Source organism: Camelus ferus, chromosome 18 (assembly GCF_009834535.1).
Source record: "Camelus ferus isolate YT-003-E chromosome 18, BCGSAC_Cfer_1.0, whole genome shotgun sequence".
Taxonomy (NCBI): Eukaryota; Metazoa; Chordata; class Mammalia; order Artiodactyla; family Camelidae; genus Camelus; species Camelus ferus.
The window spans coordinates 34,767,953-34,787,356 of NC_045713.1; the positions used below are offsets into that span (position 1 = coordinate 34,767,953).

General features: G+C 51.4%; 1 protein-coding gene across 1 annotated transcript in view; it reads right to left on the minus strand.

Moving 5' to 3' along the window:
* Positions 1-19,404, minus strand: part of XYLT1 (xylosyltransferase 1) — a 292,362-nt gene that overhangs the window by 193,304 nt on the left and 79,654 nt on the right. Inside the window, exon 2 of the mRNA XM_032460971.1 lies at positions 11,206-11,244. Within this exon, the coding sequence (XP_032316862.1) occupies positions 11,206-11,244 (39 nt within the window). The remainder of the gene's footprint in view (positions 1-11,205; positions 11,245-19,404) is intronic.

Here is a 19,404-nt window from a genome sequence, read left to right on the forward strand (position 1 = left end):
GCGAGCCCACACCCTCCAGAGAGAGCCAAACCACAGCAAATCTGCAACCCCACGCCTGCAGGTTCCAGAAGCCCCGCCTAGAACTCGCCCTCCCTGACCAGGCAAAGGCCTAAAAGCAGCTCAGCCATGGTTCAGAGTTGGGGTTGCGGTCTCCAGCCACCCCCGGAGTGCAGCAGGGTCCTTCACCTTTCAGTGGCACATAGTTTACTGGAACATTCAAATTTTCCTTTGTCTGTCATCTCACCAGCCCTGAAAGGCTTGGCATGTGCTAATTTGTTTATAACGCTGGCCCACATGAAGTCACTTGAGAGCCAAGACTTAAAACTCGATGACATTTATAGGGGGGTGTCCAAGCAGCGGACTTCACCCAACCCTCCCCAGCACCACTTCATGACGTAGTCCCTGCAAACCACACTTGGTTAGGCCAGTGGTTCTCAGCTGGGGCCAATTTTGCCCCTAGAGGACATGTGGCTGTGTCTGGAGACATTTTCAGTTGTTGCAACTGGGGGGCGGGGTGCCACTGGCATCTGGCGGGTAGAGACCAGGGATTCTGTGCAGGAAAGGCCTGGATGAAGCGTGATCCAGTCCAAGACGTCAGGGGTGCCTTGGCTGAGCAAGATTGGTGGAGAAGGAGGCTGAACACGGTTGCCTGGGAAAATGGAGACCCTGAAGTGATGTGTGGAAGAACTGATGAGACCTGGCCCACCCCTCATCTTGGGGCTACTGAGATGGTCTCGGCAGCTGCTGTCTAAGGACGCTGTGTGGGACTTTTTCACAGCAGTTCCACTGTCCGTCACTTGGGAACACACCCTAGGCGAGTGGGAGAGCCTCACCTCAACTCAACTCACCTGAACTCACCTAAAGACGATGCTGTCCCGGCCCCTGCCATTCTGCTGACCGCTTGGAGTCCGGGCAGGCCTGGGCTTTGCTTACGTGGTGACAACACAGCCTACCCCATCCCCCCAGGGCAGGCAAATGTCCCAGCCTACCCATGGGACTCAAGCACCTGGCTCAGCGGCCAGAAACACCCCATATTTAAACTAATGCTACTTCCCTCTCTGCAAAGAGGGAACCAGCCATCCAAATAGAGAAGGAAGACTGTTCCAGAAAAAGGACAAAGCAAATCTCTGCAAGGAGAGTACCAGCGTCTTGACCCCAACCAGGGCACGGGCTGGGGAGACAATGTAAGAAGACTGAAGACCTCTGGCTCCCCAGGCCTGCTCCTTACCCAAGACAGAAAGCGGGGTGGGGTTAGTGTTTGTAAGCGAAGATGGGGCATCCTCACCTCATCCTCTAAAGAGCCCAAGAAGGTAGGTGGTGTCATGCCTGCTCTAACCAGTGGGGAAACTGAGTCTCAGAAGGCCAAAAACCTTCTCGAAGGTGATGCACTCAGTAAGTGGAGAGGCTAGGACTCAAACTCAGGACTGTAAGAGGAATACAAAATGCTTCCTCCCTGCCAGGCACGGTTCTGTGACTTAATGTGTGTTCACCCATTTGATCGTCTCAACACCCTGGGAGGCACCTCCTGCTCATATTTTTTAAGGAGATTGAAGTACGGGGACATCAGCTGGCAGGTGGAAGGTCTCACCACGAGTCAGTGGTGAGCCAGGCGGCCTGCTGCAAAGGCTACCAGGCCCTTTCCCGCCCCACCAAGGGGCTGCAGGGAGCAGCCAGGTCCAGGCTGCCCTCAGCCACTTTGCAGCTGGGCCCCTAGGAGGATTCAGAACTTGTCTGTGCGGGGGGGTGCCACAGCACAATGCCCCAGGGGCCTGTCGGGGCAGGTGAGCGAGTGGAGCAGACCAGGAAGGGACTTTTATGAACAGGTGACCCCAGGCCCTATGCAAAGGGAGCAGCTGGTCCTTGCCAGTAGCTTACGTCTAGAGGCTCAGAGTGCTTTAACCTTCCAGTTCTTCAAAAATCCTCCAAATCCCCTCCTCACCCCAAATAAACAGACCAAACCCCCGTGGGCCGGCTGGAGATGCCACCAGGAGGCGTGCGAACGACTTTGGGTGTGGGATGATGTCATGAGAAAGTTACCTCCTGCACCCCGACCCCCCAGCCAATAACCCCAATAACCAGTGCCAGTTATACCGGGGCAGAGCATTTGGCACAGAAGTCGCTTTAGGCCCCTTTTATGGCTAGAGTTTCTTCTAGCTTCGAGCTGGCTGGGCTCTTCCTTCTCAGGACAGTAAAAGTGCACCACTGTTGTCAGCCCCACCCATCTGGCCCCTGCCCCATGGCTAACTTGAGTTTTCCACCCAGTCCTCTTCCTTTCAGTGGAAAAATAAGAGCTACAGTTCCCAGAAGAAAATTACAAGGGGTTATTATTATTCATAAGATGTTCCTTTTCAGAAAGGCACTTGAGCTGGGCAGGGAGGGGTGCACTGACGTTGGAGCTGGGGCCCCACCTCTCCATCCTGCTGGGAGAGGACATCCCAGCTCCCCAGCCAGGACCACCCGGCCTGTGACGACGTCCTGGCCCTCCCAGGGGCTCTCGGAGGCACAAGCAGAGGTGGGGGTGCTTCTGAGAAAGCAGATTCAAAGGCTAAGATGTTTTTTCCTTCAGGCGTGACAAAGAATGAGAAAAGGAGAGTCTGCAAAGGTCTTGCGTGCTGGCAGAAATAACCCATCTCCTCTGTCCCTCTGTCTGTCTGATCTGGGGCGACGGGGAGGAGCTGAAGGCTAGACCTCAGTCCCTCCCGGGTGAGGGAGCCCTTTGTTGCCTAGGAGCCAAAACAGACAGGGGTTGTGAACGACACGACTCACAGCAAACTGGCCCCTGCCCGGGGCATCTCTTCTCACACATGCGGGTCCTCCCGTGCTTTATTTAGCACGGTGGTGGCTGAGAATGTTTGCCTCTCAGTTTGGTTTTGGGGGGAGGTTGTCACAAAGATAATGACAGCTCTGACCCTCTGCCCAGAAAAATGCTTACACACCCACAGCTGGGCATTCAGTTTCCAGAGCTTCACTGTTTCCCCCGCATCCATTCTAGGACCTTCCCTTGGTTTGAAGACCCCCCTACTTTATCACAATATGACATGAAATGGCAGTGACTCACCCTGGGAAACCCCGCTGGCAGTGCTGTGTTAGGAAGGGGCTGGAGGCAGGCTCAGCGTGCAGGGCCTGAGGAGACAGATGCCCCTCTGCTGGGGGGTAGCTCAGGACACTTTACAAAGAGACACTTTCCAAGGGAAACCGACAAAGGGCTGGCCACAGCGGGGAGCTGTCACCACCCCGGGGATCCCTGTGATCAGATTCTGGAGAGAGCAGGTGCAGCTGTGGGACAAGGTAGCTCTACAGGAGCTGAGGCCCTCCCAGGCAACTCACCAACCCATAGAAAATGGCCCCATCCCACTGTCCCCCACAGCCCCCCATCTCCTGCCAGGGCCTTCCCCTGGCCGAAGCAATGAGAAGTCCAGGCTGATGAAACCCATCATGGGGGTGGGGGTGGATCTAGCTCAATAGTTAGAGCACATGTTTAGCATGCACAAGGTCCTGGGTTCAATCCCCAGTACTTCCATTAAAAAAAAAAAGAAAAGAAAAGAAAGGAAAAGAAATCCATCAAGGTCAGCCTCTGGAGGCCCAGAGAAGGGAGGATGGGTGGGGAGTGGATCTGATGGGGGTGAGGACAGAAGACACCCAACACAGTACATTTCAGCCGAGACCTAACACCCAAGGTGGGATCAGCAAGAGGGTGCGTGGAGGAGACTGGGACTCTCCTGCTGCCAGGAACCTTGCATTGCTTATCTGACTGGCAATGGCCAAACCACACGATGACAGCTGGTCTGCCACTAAGATGCTGGGCGACCATGAACGCCGTCGAGCTGCTCTGCGTTTTTCCACGTGTAAAGTACACAAGTGGACCCGAGTGAGCCCTGAGGGGCGGGAGGCAGAGCAACCACTGCAGAAGATGGAGGCCTGGGCTGTGGTCCTCTCTCTGCCCCACAAGGGCGCCTGGGCCAAGCACTTAACCAGCCAGGACCTCAGTGTCTTCACCTGCAAAGGAGGTGACATGAGCTCCTTCCCCAAGTGCTGCTGTCACAATGAGATGAGATCACGCATGAAAAGCATTTAGCGAAGTCACAGGTGCAGAGAGAACATGAAGCAAGGTTACAGAAGCAGCACCCAGCATCCTCTCGGTCTTAAATCCTCTAAGTCTGGGCCCTGGTACTGGTTCTAATCCAGCCTCTACCACTTACTGCCTGTGTAACTTCCAAAGGAAACTCAGTCTCTCTGGGCCTTGGTTGGCTCCTCTGTAAAATGGGGCTACGATTAGCACCTGCCTGATGGGGTGATACTTCCTGCTCATGAAAGCCTGGTCCAAATCCTGGCTGCACCGCTTGTTGGCTATTGGACAAGCAGCTTCACCTCTTTAAGCCTCAGTTTCTCATCTGTTAAAATCTGTAGGGAGTAAAATACCTCCCCTAGGGGAGAGCTGTGGAATGTGAGTGAGTGAATCCATGCAAAGAGCTTACTTAGAAGAGTGCCCAGGACATGTTATCAGTGCTTAATGAATGCTGGCTAAAATTTCTAAATTTACAAATACACGTTCAGTGGGCAGTTCTCAGCTCATAGTAAACGCATAGTCAATGTATGTTGGTCATTATTGACCAGAGTAATAATCTGAAGGGTTCTCAGTTAAGGGATAAACTCAGACCTTTAACGTCCTGGGAGAAGTCGGCTCCCACCAAGAACAGAGGAATGATGATCTCAACATGATCTATTTTTCAAAACGGTGCATGTGGCTACACTTTGGGGGAACTTGCCGGCTATTTGGGGAATGTTGCGTCACATCAGTCACCCTGAGTCATGCAGACGAGAGAGGCACCATGGCTGCAGGACCACAAACCCTCCCTGAGGACGCTGCTACTGTCCGGCGGGCCAAGTCCCTGCCCAGGCAACGGTCCAGCCTGTCACCTCCCTGCCCCGCCCCTCCCACCAAGGCTAATTTAAGACTCAGTAAATCAGAGCCAGAGAAAAAGACTGTGGTAGAGGGACTGGCCTGTCCCAAAACCAGCCTGTCTGCTCCAGAGAGGTTCTGCTCTCCCGAGGAATCTGGGGCAGGGGGGTGGGGGTGGGGTTGGGGGAAGCAGACGGGCTGCGAAGCAATTTGGTCTCACAGTTCTCTCGACAGATGTTAGGCACCGTAAGAATTAATGGGCTGGAGACTCAGGTAAGAGTCATTCAGAAGCTCCGTGATTACTCCCAAAACCGCTCTCTATGGAGGAAAAGGTTAATCGAAGCCCAGAGCTGGAAGTGAGGCGAGGAGACAGCAATTGCTTTAATCCTGGGGGTGCGTGAAGAGCTTCGGGAGAAAAAGGTTTGCACAGAGGAGGCTGTGGTCTTCCTCGGAAAGAGGAACTGGGCCTTGAAGTCGCGTTTTTCACCAGCCCTGCTCCGTGGGTCCAGAAGCCTCGGCCCGCCCCTCTCTGAACCCCGCCCTGCCAAGTAGCTGGGGTTTTTACATTTTTTTTTTTTAAATGCTGCACATTCTCTGCACCGTTGGGCCCTAGATCTCTCAGGAAACCATCTCCAAGAAGTGTTTTCCCTTTCACACACACCGTGCACACACTCATACATGCCATGAGTCACGACTCTGCATGCAGTCACTCACTGGCAACGCAGACCCAGGGACTCTGGGGGACGGATGTGTCATGGCCAAGAGCCTAGAGGCAGGATGTCTGATATTAAACAGAGAGGGTGATCTTTGAACATAAACAAGAGAACACCCAGGAAGGAACAAATTACACCTTTGTACAACGGTCACATTTATGTGGCCCGGGACTGTCTGTGTACAGTATGCTGGCCACAGAGCAAATGAGGTTACAGCAGCGTTTCTCACCCCGGCACTCTTGACATTTGGGGCTGGGTCATTCTCTCCTGCGTGCATCGCACAGTGTCCAGCAGCATCCCTGGCCTCGACCCATTAGATGCCAGCAGCACTCCCCAGGCCCCAAGCTGGAACAATCAAAAATATCCAGATGTCACCAAATGTCCCCGGGAGTGCAGGCAGTAAATCTGTCCCAAGTGGAGAACCACTGGTTTAGACTGAGGCTTCAGTTCAGCTGAACAGGAGCCAGCTAATTAGCTAACGCTCACTCTCAGCCGGATTTCTCACGTGAGCCCCCATCATCCCCGCACAACACGGCTCAGATCAGAAGTTCCCCGGGCCCCACCAAAATGCTAGCCCGGGCGTTAAGTTGGACTGGACGCCTCAAACTGAAGCCGCTTTTCCTCTCTCCCACCTCCCCCAGTCCCTGCCCTTCACCCTTGCCTGATAAGGTAATTCCTCATTCATCCTGACGTTCTAATGACACAAAGGCACTGAAGGAGCTCGAAGGAGCTAACACTTTAATTGATCCTAAGGAAAACTGGCATGATTTTTACAGGAACCCAGATACAACATGCAAAACTTTCAGAACACGACGACTGCCGCTGCTTCGCCTCGTTAACTCTTTCCACTGTAAGCTCTCAGCTCGAATGTCACCTCCTGAGTTTGACACTCACCTCCGGAGAGAAACTGCTCTGAACACCCTCCTCTGTGACACCCAGTCACTCCCGCCTACAGACATGCTGGTCTTACGTCTGGTTCACTCATGACTCCCTAAAATTATGGGCATATTTATTTGCTCCTAAATTCACTGTCTGACTCCCCCAACCAGAATGGGGATGCCAAGGACAAGGAACCTCCTGTCTTGTTCACTGCTGTCTCTTTAGCATCAAGCACAGGCCTGACCTCTTTCTGGCCCCCAAACTCTTTACTAAATAAGCAATCGGATGAATGGATGAATTTCTCATGGACCAATTTCCTTCCACCCACTGCTCATTTCTTCCTGAGCTTCATTCACCATTCTCGACGACGCAGCTACCTTTCACTAATGTGAATGTCACTCCCTACCCTTAGACCCCCAGTTAGTTGATCAAAGAAATTCAAGTGCCCAGTTGGTTGTTGCAGGCTGAGCAGTGCCCCTGATCTTCAGGTCCCAAGGGAATCTCAGTGTAAATGGAGGTTTGCTCCCCTCCAAGCAGGGCCAACTTCACACCGACCCGGATGGACGCATCTTTACTCTCCTGAAGAGTTCCTTTCTTACAGCTCCCAGGGTATCTCAGTGTTTGAGGAGAGGCCATTAACTAACTGACAGTGAGGTTCTTGGGCCGTGGGGTAGGAGGGTGGCACGGGGAGAGAGGCAGAGAAGCTAAAATTAAGTGACTCCTTGCCAGCTCCTTGGAGTGAATTCAGAAATGATAAATCATCACGGGGATCAATAACAAAGAGAATCAAATAATGAGCATTCCAATTTACCAAAACACTATTGATGCATGGGGAGAAGTTTCATTTTTGTTGTTTTAAATAGATTTTCTAGTGGGTCCATTGTTTAAACCCCTTTACTCACAAGCCTTGTGGCAACCTACCTGTCAAAGAATTACTCACCATGCAAAACATTATACCTATCTATTTATTTATATGTCTACCCATCCACTTGTCCCTCTATCTATCTAAGTACATATGTAGACACTTGTGTGAAATATTATCCACCCATCCATCCATTTATCTATACTGACCCTGAGGTGCATCTATCAAGCCATCCCTCTAGCTCTGCCTGAGCATTAGCACATCTTTCTACCAATCAAGGCCACTTTTTTCCCCCCCAGAAAAACAGGATAGAGATTGAGAAGATAGATTCTGATGTCACATGGCTCTGAGTCTGACACTCACCAATGCTATGTGCCTCCTGTGTGACCTTGGGCAAGTTACTTAACCTCTCTGACCCTTAGGTTGCTCATCCAGAAGTTAGGTACCATGACAAGACCTATGTGATAATGGCATCTGAGGATTCAATGAGAGAAGCCAGTTCTTGGCAAGTGGTAAATGTCAGCAAGGTGGGGGTGGGGGTGACAATGCCACTAACCAAATTCAAACTCCTTTCAGACTTTTTTTTCCCCCATCTCTAAGGTCACTTGGTTCCCAGGTAACCACCATCTGGCAACTAGAAAAGCACTCACCAACGCAAGTCAGGGATTCCTCGGAACCCCCCGGGGGCAGCCTGCTGAGGGAACGCTGACACCAGCGGTTCGAACCGTCCTCGGCTTCACTTCCTCATTCTGTTTATCTGGCCGTTAAGCAGAGAAAGTCTCGCTGATACCAACAGATGCAAAGCTTTGCTGTGCCAGTGGCAGAGAGACTCAGCGGAGCAACGCTCAGCAGCCGATCCATCCATCTCCCCCGCGTCAGAGCAGCTGCACGGGGACAGACTCACCAAGCCCTGGGCGGGGGCCGATGCAGTGAATACTTGGGAGAGAGTGGATGCCTGGAAGGAAGCTCTCCAGCTGGCCCAACATCCCTATGCAGACTGGACCCTGGATAATCTCCACCACTAATACATGATGTGCGGACACGCTCACGGTGAAATCTAGACGTCAGGCCCACCTGCGGCACATGTGCTCCTTTCCTAGGAGCAAAGGGCCCTGCAGGGAGGAAGTGGGAACTGACCCAAGACTTTGAGCACAGCTGTCGTGCACCTCTGCACGGCTGGCTCTTCCAAGCTCAGCCTCATCTGCCATCTTGCTTGTACCATATGGGGAATATTTGGGGCACCATGTTCTGCCAGAAAAACCTCTCCTGGCCCCTTTTGTCTGACCTGCCTGCAGGCAGCTGAACAGGATCCCACTGTGTGTCTCACAACGGGCTGAGGCCCAGCACAAAGTAAGATCTGGCCCCAGGACATCTGCACTTTGGTTGGGTCCCGATGTCTTTTTGACGTGGGAAATCAGAACTCGGGGAAAGACAACAACATCATAGGCTCCCCAAAGACCGAGCACCAGAGGAGACCGATGGAGTGTTGTCTGGAGACAAACGGGGTCACTTCCCCGATGGCGTGACACTCACGCAGAAGCCCGCCTCGTGCCACAGCTGGCTGCGGACCGAGGCTCTGGTCCCTCGGGCTGACGGCTGTGACCCTGTAGAGGTGAGTGGTCACACTCACAACATGCCGGTCAGAGCCATCGGCACGTAACTGCTCTTTTCCCTGGAGGTTCTGAAGGGCTGGTTGGGAGGCGTCCTCGGTGAAAGACACAGTAGGGCCAAGGACAGAACCACCTAGAACCACCCAGGCTGCAGCTGCTCCACTCCAGAGTCGGCTTCCACAATTCTGGGCACATACTCTGTGCCCAGGGGTTTCCTTAAGTCTAGTAAGTTTTTCTTCTGAGGCAAGGGCAGTGAAGAAGAGAAGGGCCACCATTCTAAAAACACACCCTCCAGACGGGGAGGGTAGAGCTCAGTGGTAGAGCACGTGCTTAGCAAGCACAGGTCCTGGGTTCAACCCCCAGCACCTCCATTAAAATAAATAAATAGATAAATAAATGAACCTAATTACCTCCGTCCACAAAAAAATAAAAATAAAACACACCCTGGAAATTCTCTCATCATCCACTGGGGAGACAGGGGAGAGACACGTTTCCCAACGTGCAGCACACGTCCCTCTGGGAGTTCACTGAGATGACTTTTGACGGCACCCACAAGGAGCGTTTAAATTTTACTAATTTAATATTTTAATGTTTTGCAGACAAATATAACTAGCACGTCAAACTGGTGATTTCACCAACATTATTCCCTGAGATAGCATTTCTCAACCTCGGCCCTACTGACATTTCAGGCCAGGTGATTCCTCCTGCAGGGGCTTCCTGTGCCTTATAGGGTATTTCGCAGCCTCTCTGGTCTCTACCCACTAGATGCCAGCAGTAACCCCCCTACCCCCTACCCTCCCCAGGGGAGATAACCAAAAATGTCTTCAGACATTGCCAAATGCCCTCTAGAGTGTCCAAGAGATGCCTGACTGGGAAGCATTAGATTAGGGTAAGTCTATTTCTGAAAATAAAAAAGTTAATTGAAGGAAAAATGTATTTTAAGTGACTCAGAACAAAAACATTTCCCATGACTGAGGTGATGAGTGACTGGAAGAAGTTTGGGAGAAACTAGATTAAGATGATGGCCAAACAGGGGGCTGAAAACTGAGTGTTTATCCCCTCAACGTCCCACCCACTGCTCCTTCCTGCCAGCTCTGCGGTTCAGTCATCCCTGAAGCTGATGTGAGTAAAGGTGTGGTGGAGGGGGGACCAGAGGAGCACGAAGAAACCCTGAGAATCCACGTGCCCCACAACGTCGGGCCTTCCCGATGAAGGAAGGAGGAGTTGGGAAGGTTGCTGCGATGCCCCTCGGGACGACCAGGGCGGAGATGCCAGCGAGAGGCCGAGGCTTCGGGGAGGTGGGTAATGAGCGAGCAAGGTGGTCCTTGCTGGCGAGCTGAGGAGTCACCAAGGGACCTGGAAATGCTGATGTGTCTGCCTATCTGATACCCTGTTGGCCGTGGGGGCTGGGTGGAGTCCATCCTCTCTCGTTTCTTTACTGTCCTACCAACCCACAGAGACAAGGAGATGGTCAGCCCACACACACAGCCCCTGCAAGTCTCGTCAGGAAAGTAACAGTTCTGTTGGTCTAAAAGCTAACACCCACAAGCCCTGGGTACGTACCGGTGACTCTACAGACTCCATTTCCTGCCATTCTCGCCACAACCCTGCAGGGCAGGCACTGTCACTGTGATAACAACATTCCAGGTGGGAAGACGGAGGTTGAGGGTTAAGCGACCTCTCAGGGCCAGAAGACGCCGACCAGGGGCTCCACCTGGGTCTGCTGGACCCACAGCTGCCCCGCTGTCCCATCTCCCAGGAAGGCAGGAAGTGGAGAGTAAGGGCCATGCCCTCCTTACCAGGCCTACCGGTCACCTGCCCCACACGGCAACGCCACTCTGATGCAGACCCCTCAGAACGGCCCAGCGTGCAAGCGGACACAGGGACGCAACTCACTGCCAGGGAGAGAAAGCTCTCCGAATCCAAGACGTAAAAGAGCAACCGCCCCCTCTGCACGGCTCCTCTCTGTCTCCGGGCTCCCTCTGCGTTCACATCCTCATCGCTGCATGGAGGCAAAGGGCAGAGGAAAGCTCAAAAGAAATGGGTCTGGTTCTCCCCACGGTGCTTTCAGACACCTGCAGGCACAGTGCGCGCACACGCACACATAATTGGCTGTGTACACACACGTGTGTGCACGCACACATCCCTGGAGCCAAGACAATGCATTAAAACGCTTCCTGGAGAGCTGGTCCAAGAGCATCAGAACGAAGAAAGTGACAAAGACCATGGGAAGGTACTGACCTGGGTCTCCAGGGTGATCACAGGACTTGGCTGTGGGTCCTGCAGGAAGAAACAAGAAAACACACGTGAGCAGTGGGGGAAACGGAACCGACTACCCCAGCATCATTTAAAACAAAGCTACAGCTCTCTGTGCTCCAGCGCTGCACGGAGAGGGTGGCCCCACTCTGTCACCCCCATTCCACATGATGGGAGGACAGCCTGGCCCAATGTCCCCACTAATACCTCCTTCCACACCCAGATGATTAAAGAGGCTCAAACCTTTCATGAAGGGGTACAGGGGGTGCCCACGTGGAGACGTGATGCAGAACAATGACGTGTGAAGAAGAAACAAAGCCCCCTCAATGAACACCTCAAAGTGTGTCTAAATCATCAATGTGAAGGAGAAGGTGGGTCATAAGAGGATTAGAAATAAACCTGAGAGAATATATGTTCCCCATTAGGGGCAAGGCCATCACGTTGTGTCTAATCTTGGAAAGAACGAGGGAAGGAATGAGACAGAGGCCGAGGAAAAGAAGAGCTTAATTCTCGGTTTGCGTAGCACATTCCAATGGGCTGGGGCAGCCTCCTTTCAGAGGAGGCCAGAGAAAGTCCTATTCATTCACTGGCTACAAAAAGCCAATTGACTGGAAATCCTCGGCGGTAATGTCTCGGGTCATTAAACATGAACTCAGCTCGGGTCGGGGCGGGTTGGGTACAGGGCAGACGGATGGGGAGGAGGTCGCAGTTTTCGGCGAATGGATTCCAAAAAAAACAGGAAACTGGGCACATGAAGGCTATTTCTGTCTGCACTATGTCAGCTCTGGACTTAATCATCTTGGATTCCTGATTCTGGGAAAGTAATCTCAAGCTGCCTCTTACAAAGAATGGGCATGATTTTTAGGGACCCGAAGTGCAAAATCAGTTGGAAGCTTGGCTTTATCCAAGCAGATTTTCCAGCACAGGCATCCAGGAAGTCATCCAAATCAGCCCCAGCCTCTGGCCTATGCTGTGAATAAAAAGGAAGCGTAGGCATTTGTCCTTCTGTGACCGGCTTAGCATAATGTCCTCGAGGTTCATCCATGTTGTCACAAATGGCAGGATTTCCTCCCTGTTTTAAGGCTGAATCATATTCCATTGTGCACACACATAATACATTTTCTTTATCTGTTCATCTGTCAGTGGACATATAGACTGTTTCTGTGTTTTGGCTATTACGAGCATGGCTGCAGTGATCACGGGGGTGTAGGTTTCACAAGCCCATTTACACGAGGTGTCCACGGGTCCAACTCTCACAGAAGCAGGCAGAAGCAGGGTGGTCAGCTGGGGTTGGAGGGAGCTGCCTTTCAATGGGCACAAAGTGTCGGTCATACTGCAGTGAGCACTACTGTACTGCGCACTTACAATTCTATTAAGAGAGAAGATTTCATGTGACGTCTTCTTCCCACAATTTAAAAAAAAAAAAAAGGAAGTGTAGGGAAAGTGGAACACCTTAAACCCCTACCCCGATGAGATCACTGCCTCGATCACTCCTCCTTGGGGCTTAACTGTAATGAGCGTAAGAGGTCTGACTCCAGGAACATTCTGCGTTCTGCTCAGTTCTGACCCTTCCTTCAAGATGAGGGAATCCTCTCCCCCGATTCCAGTTCTGAATCCAATCCCCAGCATTTCTCCAAAGGTGCAGCTCAAAGGTTGTTGCTAAGAGAACGTCTCACTCTAACTTTCATGTTCCACCAGGCAGTGAACAGTCCTCCACGCAGGAAGGTACTGAGGGGCACCTTCGCCCCCTCGGACCCACACTGTGGCCTCGGCCCGTAAGGGAACTTGGAGAAGTCCTGAAAGAAATACTCAGGCCTCTGTCTTTAAACCCTTACTAGCTCCTTCCCAGGGGGAAAGCAGCGGCTTTTCTCACTGAGCCACTGTTTTTGAGCACGGCTCATTATTTTTGCCATCCTTCACAGAGCACCCCCTCTGCAGCCAGCTCCTTTATCACTCATATTCGGGGGGAGACCCTGTACTTCCTGTTTCTCCATGTCAGGCATGCACACTGGGCAGGGTCCACTCTGTCCTCGGGAGGCAAGGCCGTCCTCCTGGTCTGGGACGGGCAGCGGGGGTCAGATCCCAGGCGTGCTGATCAGTGAGTGAGAGCACACAAGCTTGCCTTCCACCCAGCGTCAGTCTGTGTGTGTGTGTGTGTCTGTCTGTCCGTCTCTCCCCTCAGACCCCACCACCCAGAATTTGACTGGAAGATAAAGAAGCTGCTGCCCAGACTCAGACATTAGCCTCATTCTCAAAGCCAGGTCCCAGCCAAGCACTGCCTGGGGTGTTGGGTGCCTGCCCAAATTAATTAAGTTGTACTTCACAGCCCATTTGGCTATTGTTTGGGGCTCATGCTTCACTGCTCAGAACCCCACGGGGGTGGAGAGGGAAGAATGCCATCCTGAGCCCCTAGGAACAACTTCCCTGGAAAAGACCTTCCCTGGGAAACCACAGGAAACCTCAGACAACCGCGCTGACAAAACCAAGAGCCCGATCCTCGGCTACAGTGTCGCACCAGCTCTTTATTTAGTGTTCCAAGATCAGAGATCCTATCGGCACAGGGTCAGGGGTCTAACGTTTGTTAAAAAGCTTCTGAAAGACAAAAGCAAAGAGGCTACCTATTCGGTATGTTCGTTACCTAGCCAGGAAGAAGACAAAGGACTCACATAATGGCCACGTCATTAACACTCAGGATTCACCTGTTAACAAAAATTTGCTCCCCTCTCCCTGTGCACACTGGAAATAGAAGACTCTCCTACAAACGCTCAGTCCAGAGGATTCAAGGTATGACAGTGTATCTGTGAGGTCTCACTTTCAGCAAAATCCTCCTTAATTGGAAGGGCTAACGAAGTGGAACCGGGTCAATGATGCTGTCTGCCTAATCCATGGTGTCTGTCTAAATTGGGACTCCTTGGTTTACAGTAGAGTAAATTCCTGTCTGTCAGAGGAAAGGCTCCCAGAGACCAAAGGGGAATTTGCAACGTGCTCAGATGCTACAGTGGAGTGCTTTTAGAATCTTAATGCGGGGTGGGTACCAGGAACCAGGGAACCACCTAAAGCAAGGAAAGCCCTTTCAGATTACCTCCTGCAGTGACTAAATTCGAGAAGTCAATTGGGGAACTGGGTAGATGGAATCAGAGGCCTTTGTTTTCACCACTCCCTAGATCCACACCCTCTGGTCATGTGATCTTGCATTTCTTCGCAGAGTGTGCTTCCTCATCCCTTAACCTTGGCTTGCTCATGTGACTTGCTTTGTCCAATGGGAGGTGAGGAGTTATAACTTAGTAGATGCTTGAAAACATGCTTGCATGATTGAGCACGACCTCTCGTGTTTTTGCCATCAGCGCAAGAAGAATGTGCCCCAGGTAGCCTGCTGATCCGAGGAAGATGAGAGACACTCGCAGCAGACCCAGATCCAGTCTGCAGCTTGAAGCTGAGCCCAGCCTAGATCAGCCAACCCCCAGACAACCTTCACACACACAGGGAATATATGTTTGTTGTTTCAAGCCACTGAGTTTCAGGTTGATTCATTATACAGCACCATTGTGGCAGACAGACTCTCCAAAGACTGACCTTGACAGAACCAAAATGTAGTGTAACAATAGTCCAGCCTTGGAAACAAAATCATATGTACCCTCCCTGGGCTGCAGTTACGTCGCAGGAACCTGTAATAACTACGACAAATAGCTACCATTTATTGAGGACCTACTATGTGCTGGGCCCTACAGGAGATGTACATGACACCAAGCAAAGAAATACTTGACCATTAGGCTCTTATACTAGCTGAGTTAGCCTTCAGCCCTCTTTCCTAAATAAACCAGTCCTTCTGAATTTATTTAGATGCCATCACTCAGAATCCTCTTGCCCTGAGATACAAACTGTTCTCATTCCTCTGGTTTATTCTAAACCTTATCCCATAGGCACGTTACTTGATCAAGGTTTAGCAAAGTCATGAATACTAGTAATAACTAGTAACTTACTAAGTTACTGGTTAAGTAATGGCTGATACTTTGTTAAGTTCCTGCCATGTTCCAGACACTGGCTTAACCTCTATACGCACATCATTCCACAGTTACCCCTTGTAATAACGCTATGGTAGGTAACTACTATTGTTCCCATTATAGAGATGGGGAAACTGATGATCAGAGAGGTTGAATAACCTGTCCAAGGTTACAGAGATAAGGCTGACCTGGGATTCGATCCTAGCACCCTGCACTCAAGAAGTCTGTGCTCTCGGGGAACTATGTTCAATATCTTTAATGAAAAAGAATATGAAAACAAATATATGTATGTGTATGTATGACTGAGCCATTATGCTGTACACCACAAATTGACACATTGTAACTGACTGTACTTCAATAAAGGAAAAAAAAAAAAAAGAAGTCTGTGTCCCACTATTTCACAGTAGCTCTATCACAGAGTATAGTCTCACTTTAGACAAAGTCATCTTGTCATCTGGATGATGTCTATCAAAAGGGAGAATGCTCCCGGCAAATAAAAGGAACCACCTTAACAACTACTGGAACCCTTTCCAGCATCTGCATTTTTAAGAAACGCAGTGGATGTGGTTGACCGAAATGAGCACATCTGCCACAACGAAAACCGAACGCGGTCGCTGTGCCACCGCGGGAACCATGCGGAGTTCGCCAAACCCATCCACGCACATTCCCCTGTTCCAGCTCAGCAGCCCACACTATGCCTGGCTGGCACCATGAGGGCGAGAGAAATGAGTTTCAAGCCACCCTGTTTGCCCTTCTATTCCCAGAGCTAACTGTGTAAAGAAGAGGCGGGAGCCTGATCACAAGGTCTTGGAGAAATGAGACTTGCCTGCACCTTGAGTCTTGCTTGTAAGCCCAGGAAGCCAGGCTCAGATGCTTCTGAGCCCATCAAGGCCAAAGGCCTAATTTTAACAAGCAATTAAGCTTCCATAAAGAAAGGGGAGAGAGGAGGAGGAATTTGCTCATTACCATTCCAGGCGTGCATCAAACATTTCTGGCCTCCCTGGTCGGGCTGAGCCCCAAGTAAGTCTCAGCCTTTGGAAGGGGCGTTCTCTTCCTTAGCTTTGAAGATATCATAAGGTCGTGTCTGCTCTTGGGTGTTAAGTGACGGCTTTGCTGTAGAGGTGACAATCCTGTGACTCAAACCGTCAGAGCCCGTCTCCCCACTGGGGCCCCTCAAGTTAGCAAACAGACAACGGGTCCCTACAGCACAGACCCCCCCCTAGGTTGACGCTGCAGATGGCTGGTCTGGAAAGCCCTGACTGGTCACAGCAGTAGGAAGCGTCCACCCTCTGGAGTCTGCGCCACACCCCCAGCGCCGTCCAACACCAGGCGCCTTGGGAAATGCAACGAGCTCTTCATGGGATCAAAACCTCAGCACCCCTGCCTGCTGGAGAGGCCAGCTCACTGGGCCACCCAGCGGAAGCTGAGTACGTCTGCCAAGCCGGAGACCGAGGCGGATGCTGTCGCCTGCACTACAGGCCTGGCACAGGGCAAAGAAAGATCATTCGCTGGAAAACAGTGCAGGTTTGGGGTCAGCTCTGGGTTCAAATCATGCATAACCACTGTTTTCAGTCTGCTCAGTCTGCCGTAACAAAATGCCACAGACTGGGTGGCTTACACAACAGATAATTCATGTTCTCACAATTCTGAGAGCTGAAAGTCCAAGATCAAGGTGCCAACAGGGTTGTTGTCTTCTGAGGCCTCTCTCCCCACCCGCAGATGGCCGCCCCCTCGCTGTGTTCTCATGAAGTCTCTTTCCTCCGTGCATGAGAAACTGGGTGACCCTGTGTGTCCAAATTTCCTCTTCTTACAAAGACACCAGTCAGACTGGATTAGGGCCCACCCTAAAGGCCTTGTTTTAACCTGCTCACGCCCTCCAAGGCCCTGTCTCCAAACACAGTCATGTTCCCAAGCAGTGGGCTTGACGAGTCAGCAGGTAACCACCACGTGGACGAGTGACCAAGGCCGGACGTCGCAGCTTCTCCGAGCGCTCCCTTTCTCATTTACGTGATGTAAGCAGGTGGGTCTGAATTCTCCCACAGCACAAAACAGTGAAGCATAGAATGTATGGTCTGGCACTTCTGTACGTCACAAGGAGCACCGATGACAATTACACCAGCTTAACAGGTGTACACCTGGGCGGTCTCCTGCAAACTCAGACCAACAGTCACCTTCCTTGTTTTGAAAGTGGGAAGATACCACTGAGATCGCAGGTTGTCGCGAACATAAATAAAACCAGGTATTTAAAATGTCTGGTCCCTGGTTAAAAGCTCAGAAATAATCTTCACTTTGTTTTCTTCTTCCAGGCCTAAGAAGGGTAAGACATACCCCTCCACACGGAACCCTGCTCAACCACAGTTCTTCTGAACTGAGAGTTACTGCAGGTACCCGGGCAGATCCCAGGGGGCAGCAGTGAAATGGGTACGTTTACTCACTTTGTTTTGAATGCTCACTTTGTGCCAAGCACGTGAACTACCAGCAGCCCTGCCAAGCGAAGTGTCAGGCTCCCATTGTACAGATTAGATAACTGATGCTCCGGCAGGACCACCTGCTCAAACACACAGGTTTGATCAGAGACGGAGCCAGGATGGGTGCTCAGCTTTGTAACTTGCCAGAAACTGGCCCCTTAACCAAAATCCTGGTGTTTCTCACAGAAGGAACTTACTGAATCAGGATCTCTGGGCAAGGATCTAAAAAATCATGCATTGTTTAAAAACACCCCTTGGGGAGCTTTTTGTAGCCTGAGGCCTGAGAATCCCTGTACTATATCCCGGGTGACAAACATAAGGCTGAAAACAGCGAAGGTGAGGACAGCAAGCAGGAAAGCAAGAATTCCTACTAAGACCCCAGCCTCTGCTACCCAGCCAGCCACCGAGCATCAGACACATGCCTGGGACACTGGTGCTCAGGCTCCGCACCCCCCAGGGTATTTCACGATGGGTGTGTCTTAGTCTGTTCGCTGCTGTCACAGCCTGAGTGGCTTAGCAATAACAGACATTTACTGCTCACAGTTTTGAAGACTGAGAGTCCAAGGTCAAGGTGCAGGCAGATGTGGTGTCTGGTGAGAGCTACCTGGTTCATAGATGGCTGTCTTTGTGCTGTGTCCTCACATGGCAGAAGGGACGAGGGAGCACTAGGGGGTCCCTTTTACAAGGGCACTAATCCCACTCATGGGGGCTCCTCCTTCGTGACCTAATCACCTCCCACAGGCCCTGCCTCCTAATACCGTCCCCACTGGGAGTTGGGATTTCAACATCTGAATTTTGGAGGGACACACATTCAGTCTATAGCAGGGTGCAACGTTGTTCTTGTCTCTTCCTTTCTTAAATGGTGAAGGTATCCCTCCTGCCCCAGAAACCCCATCACCACCTTCTTTCCTCAGCATTCCCTCCCCAGGGATGTGTGACCCCTTCTCAACCCCGTTTTGAGAACCGGTCACAGCCATCAAGGGGCCCACACAATGGGGCTTTCTATCTAGACGTCAGGGGATCTCACGGAGAGCTTATCTCGCGGTCAATGGCTCTAGAGACGAAGGTGGGGCACGTGTATGGCGGGCGGCCCTGGCGATGAGGGAAGGATGCCAACCACACAGAACGCCTCTTGTTCTCCGAGAAAGGCTGCCCTCAGAATAGGAACGCTGGCCAGAACCACAAAGCACTCACCTTGTTGGAAAATGCCAACTCACCTCCAAACAGGACTCGAGGGAGCAAAAAAGAAACCCACAGAGAGGGAAGGGGACTCTCATTGCTTCGGTGAGATGGTGACAGATACAGTTAGGCCCTTAAAACTGGGTGGAATTTCCTTGCTGTCTGTCTATCCATCTATATTTTGTAGTAAAAGTTTTAAAAGTTGAGAGGTCTCTTTGCTCTTCTGCATCTCCTCCACATATTTTAGTCCAGACCCCAGAAATGAGCAACAGGACCTCAAAATGCAGCTTCAGCCCTCGGAGTCAGTAGTTAATCACCCCCAGCCTGGGAAGCTGTGAACAACCAGAGATGCGTGGAAACTCGGCAATGATTTTAGTGCTTCTCCAGGTTGGTGCGTATACCTCGGAATACAAAAGGTTACCAAAAATCTAAACCACTGTACATAACCTTTGTTCTGTATGTGCCTCCAGAGGCTTGTCATTCTTTACACAGCACCTAGAATTACAATTCTCAGAACTACAAGGTTTTAAACACAC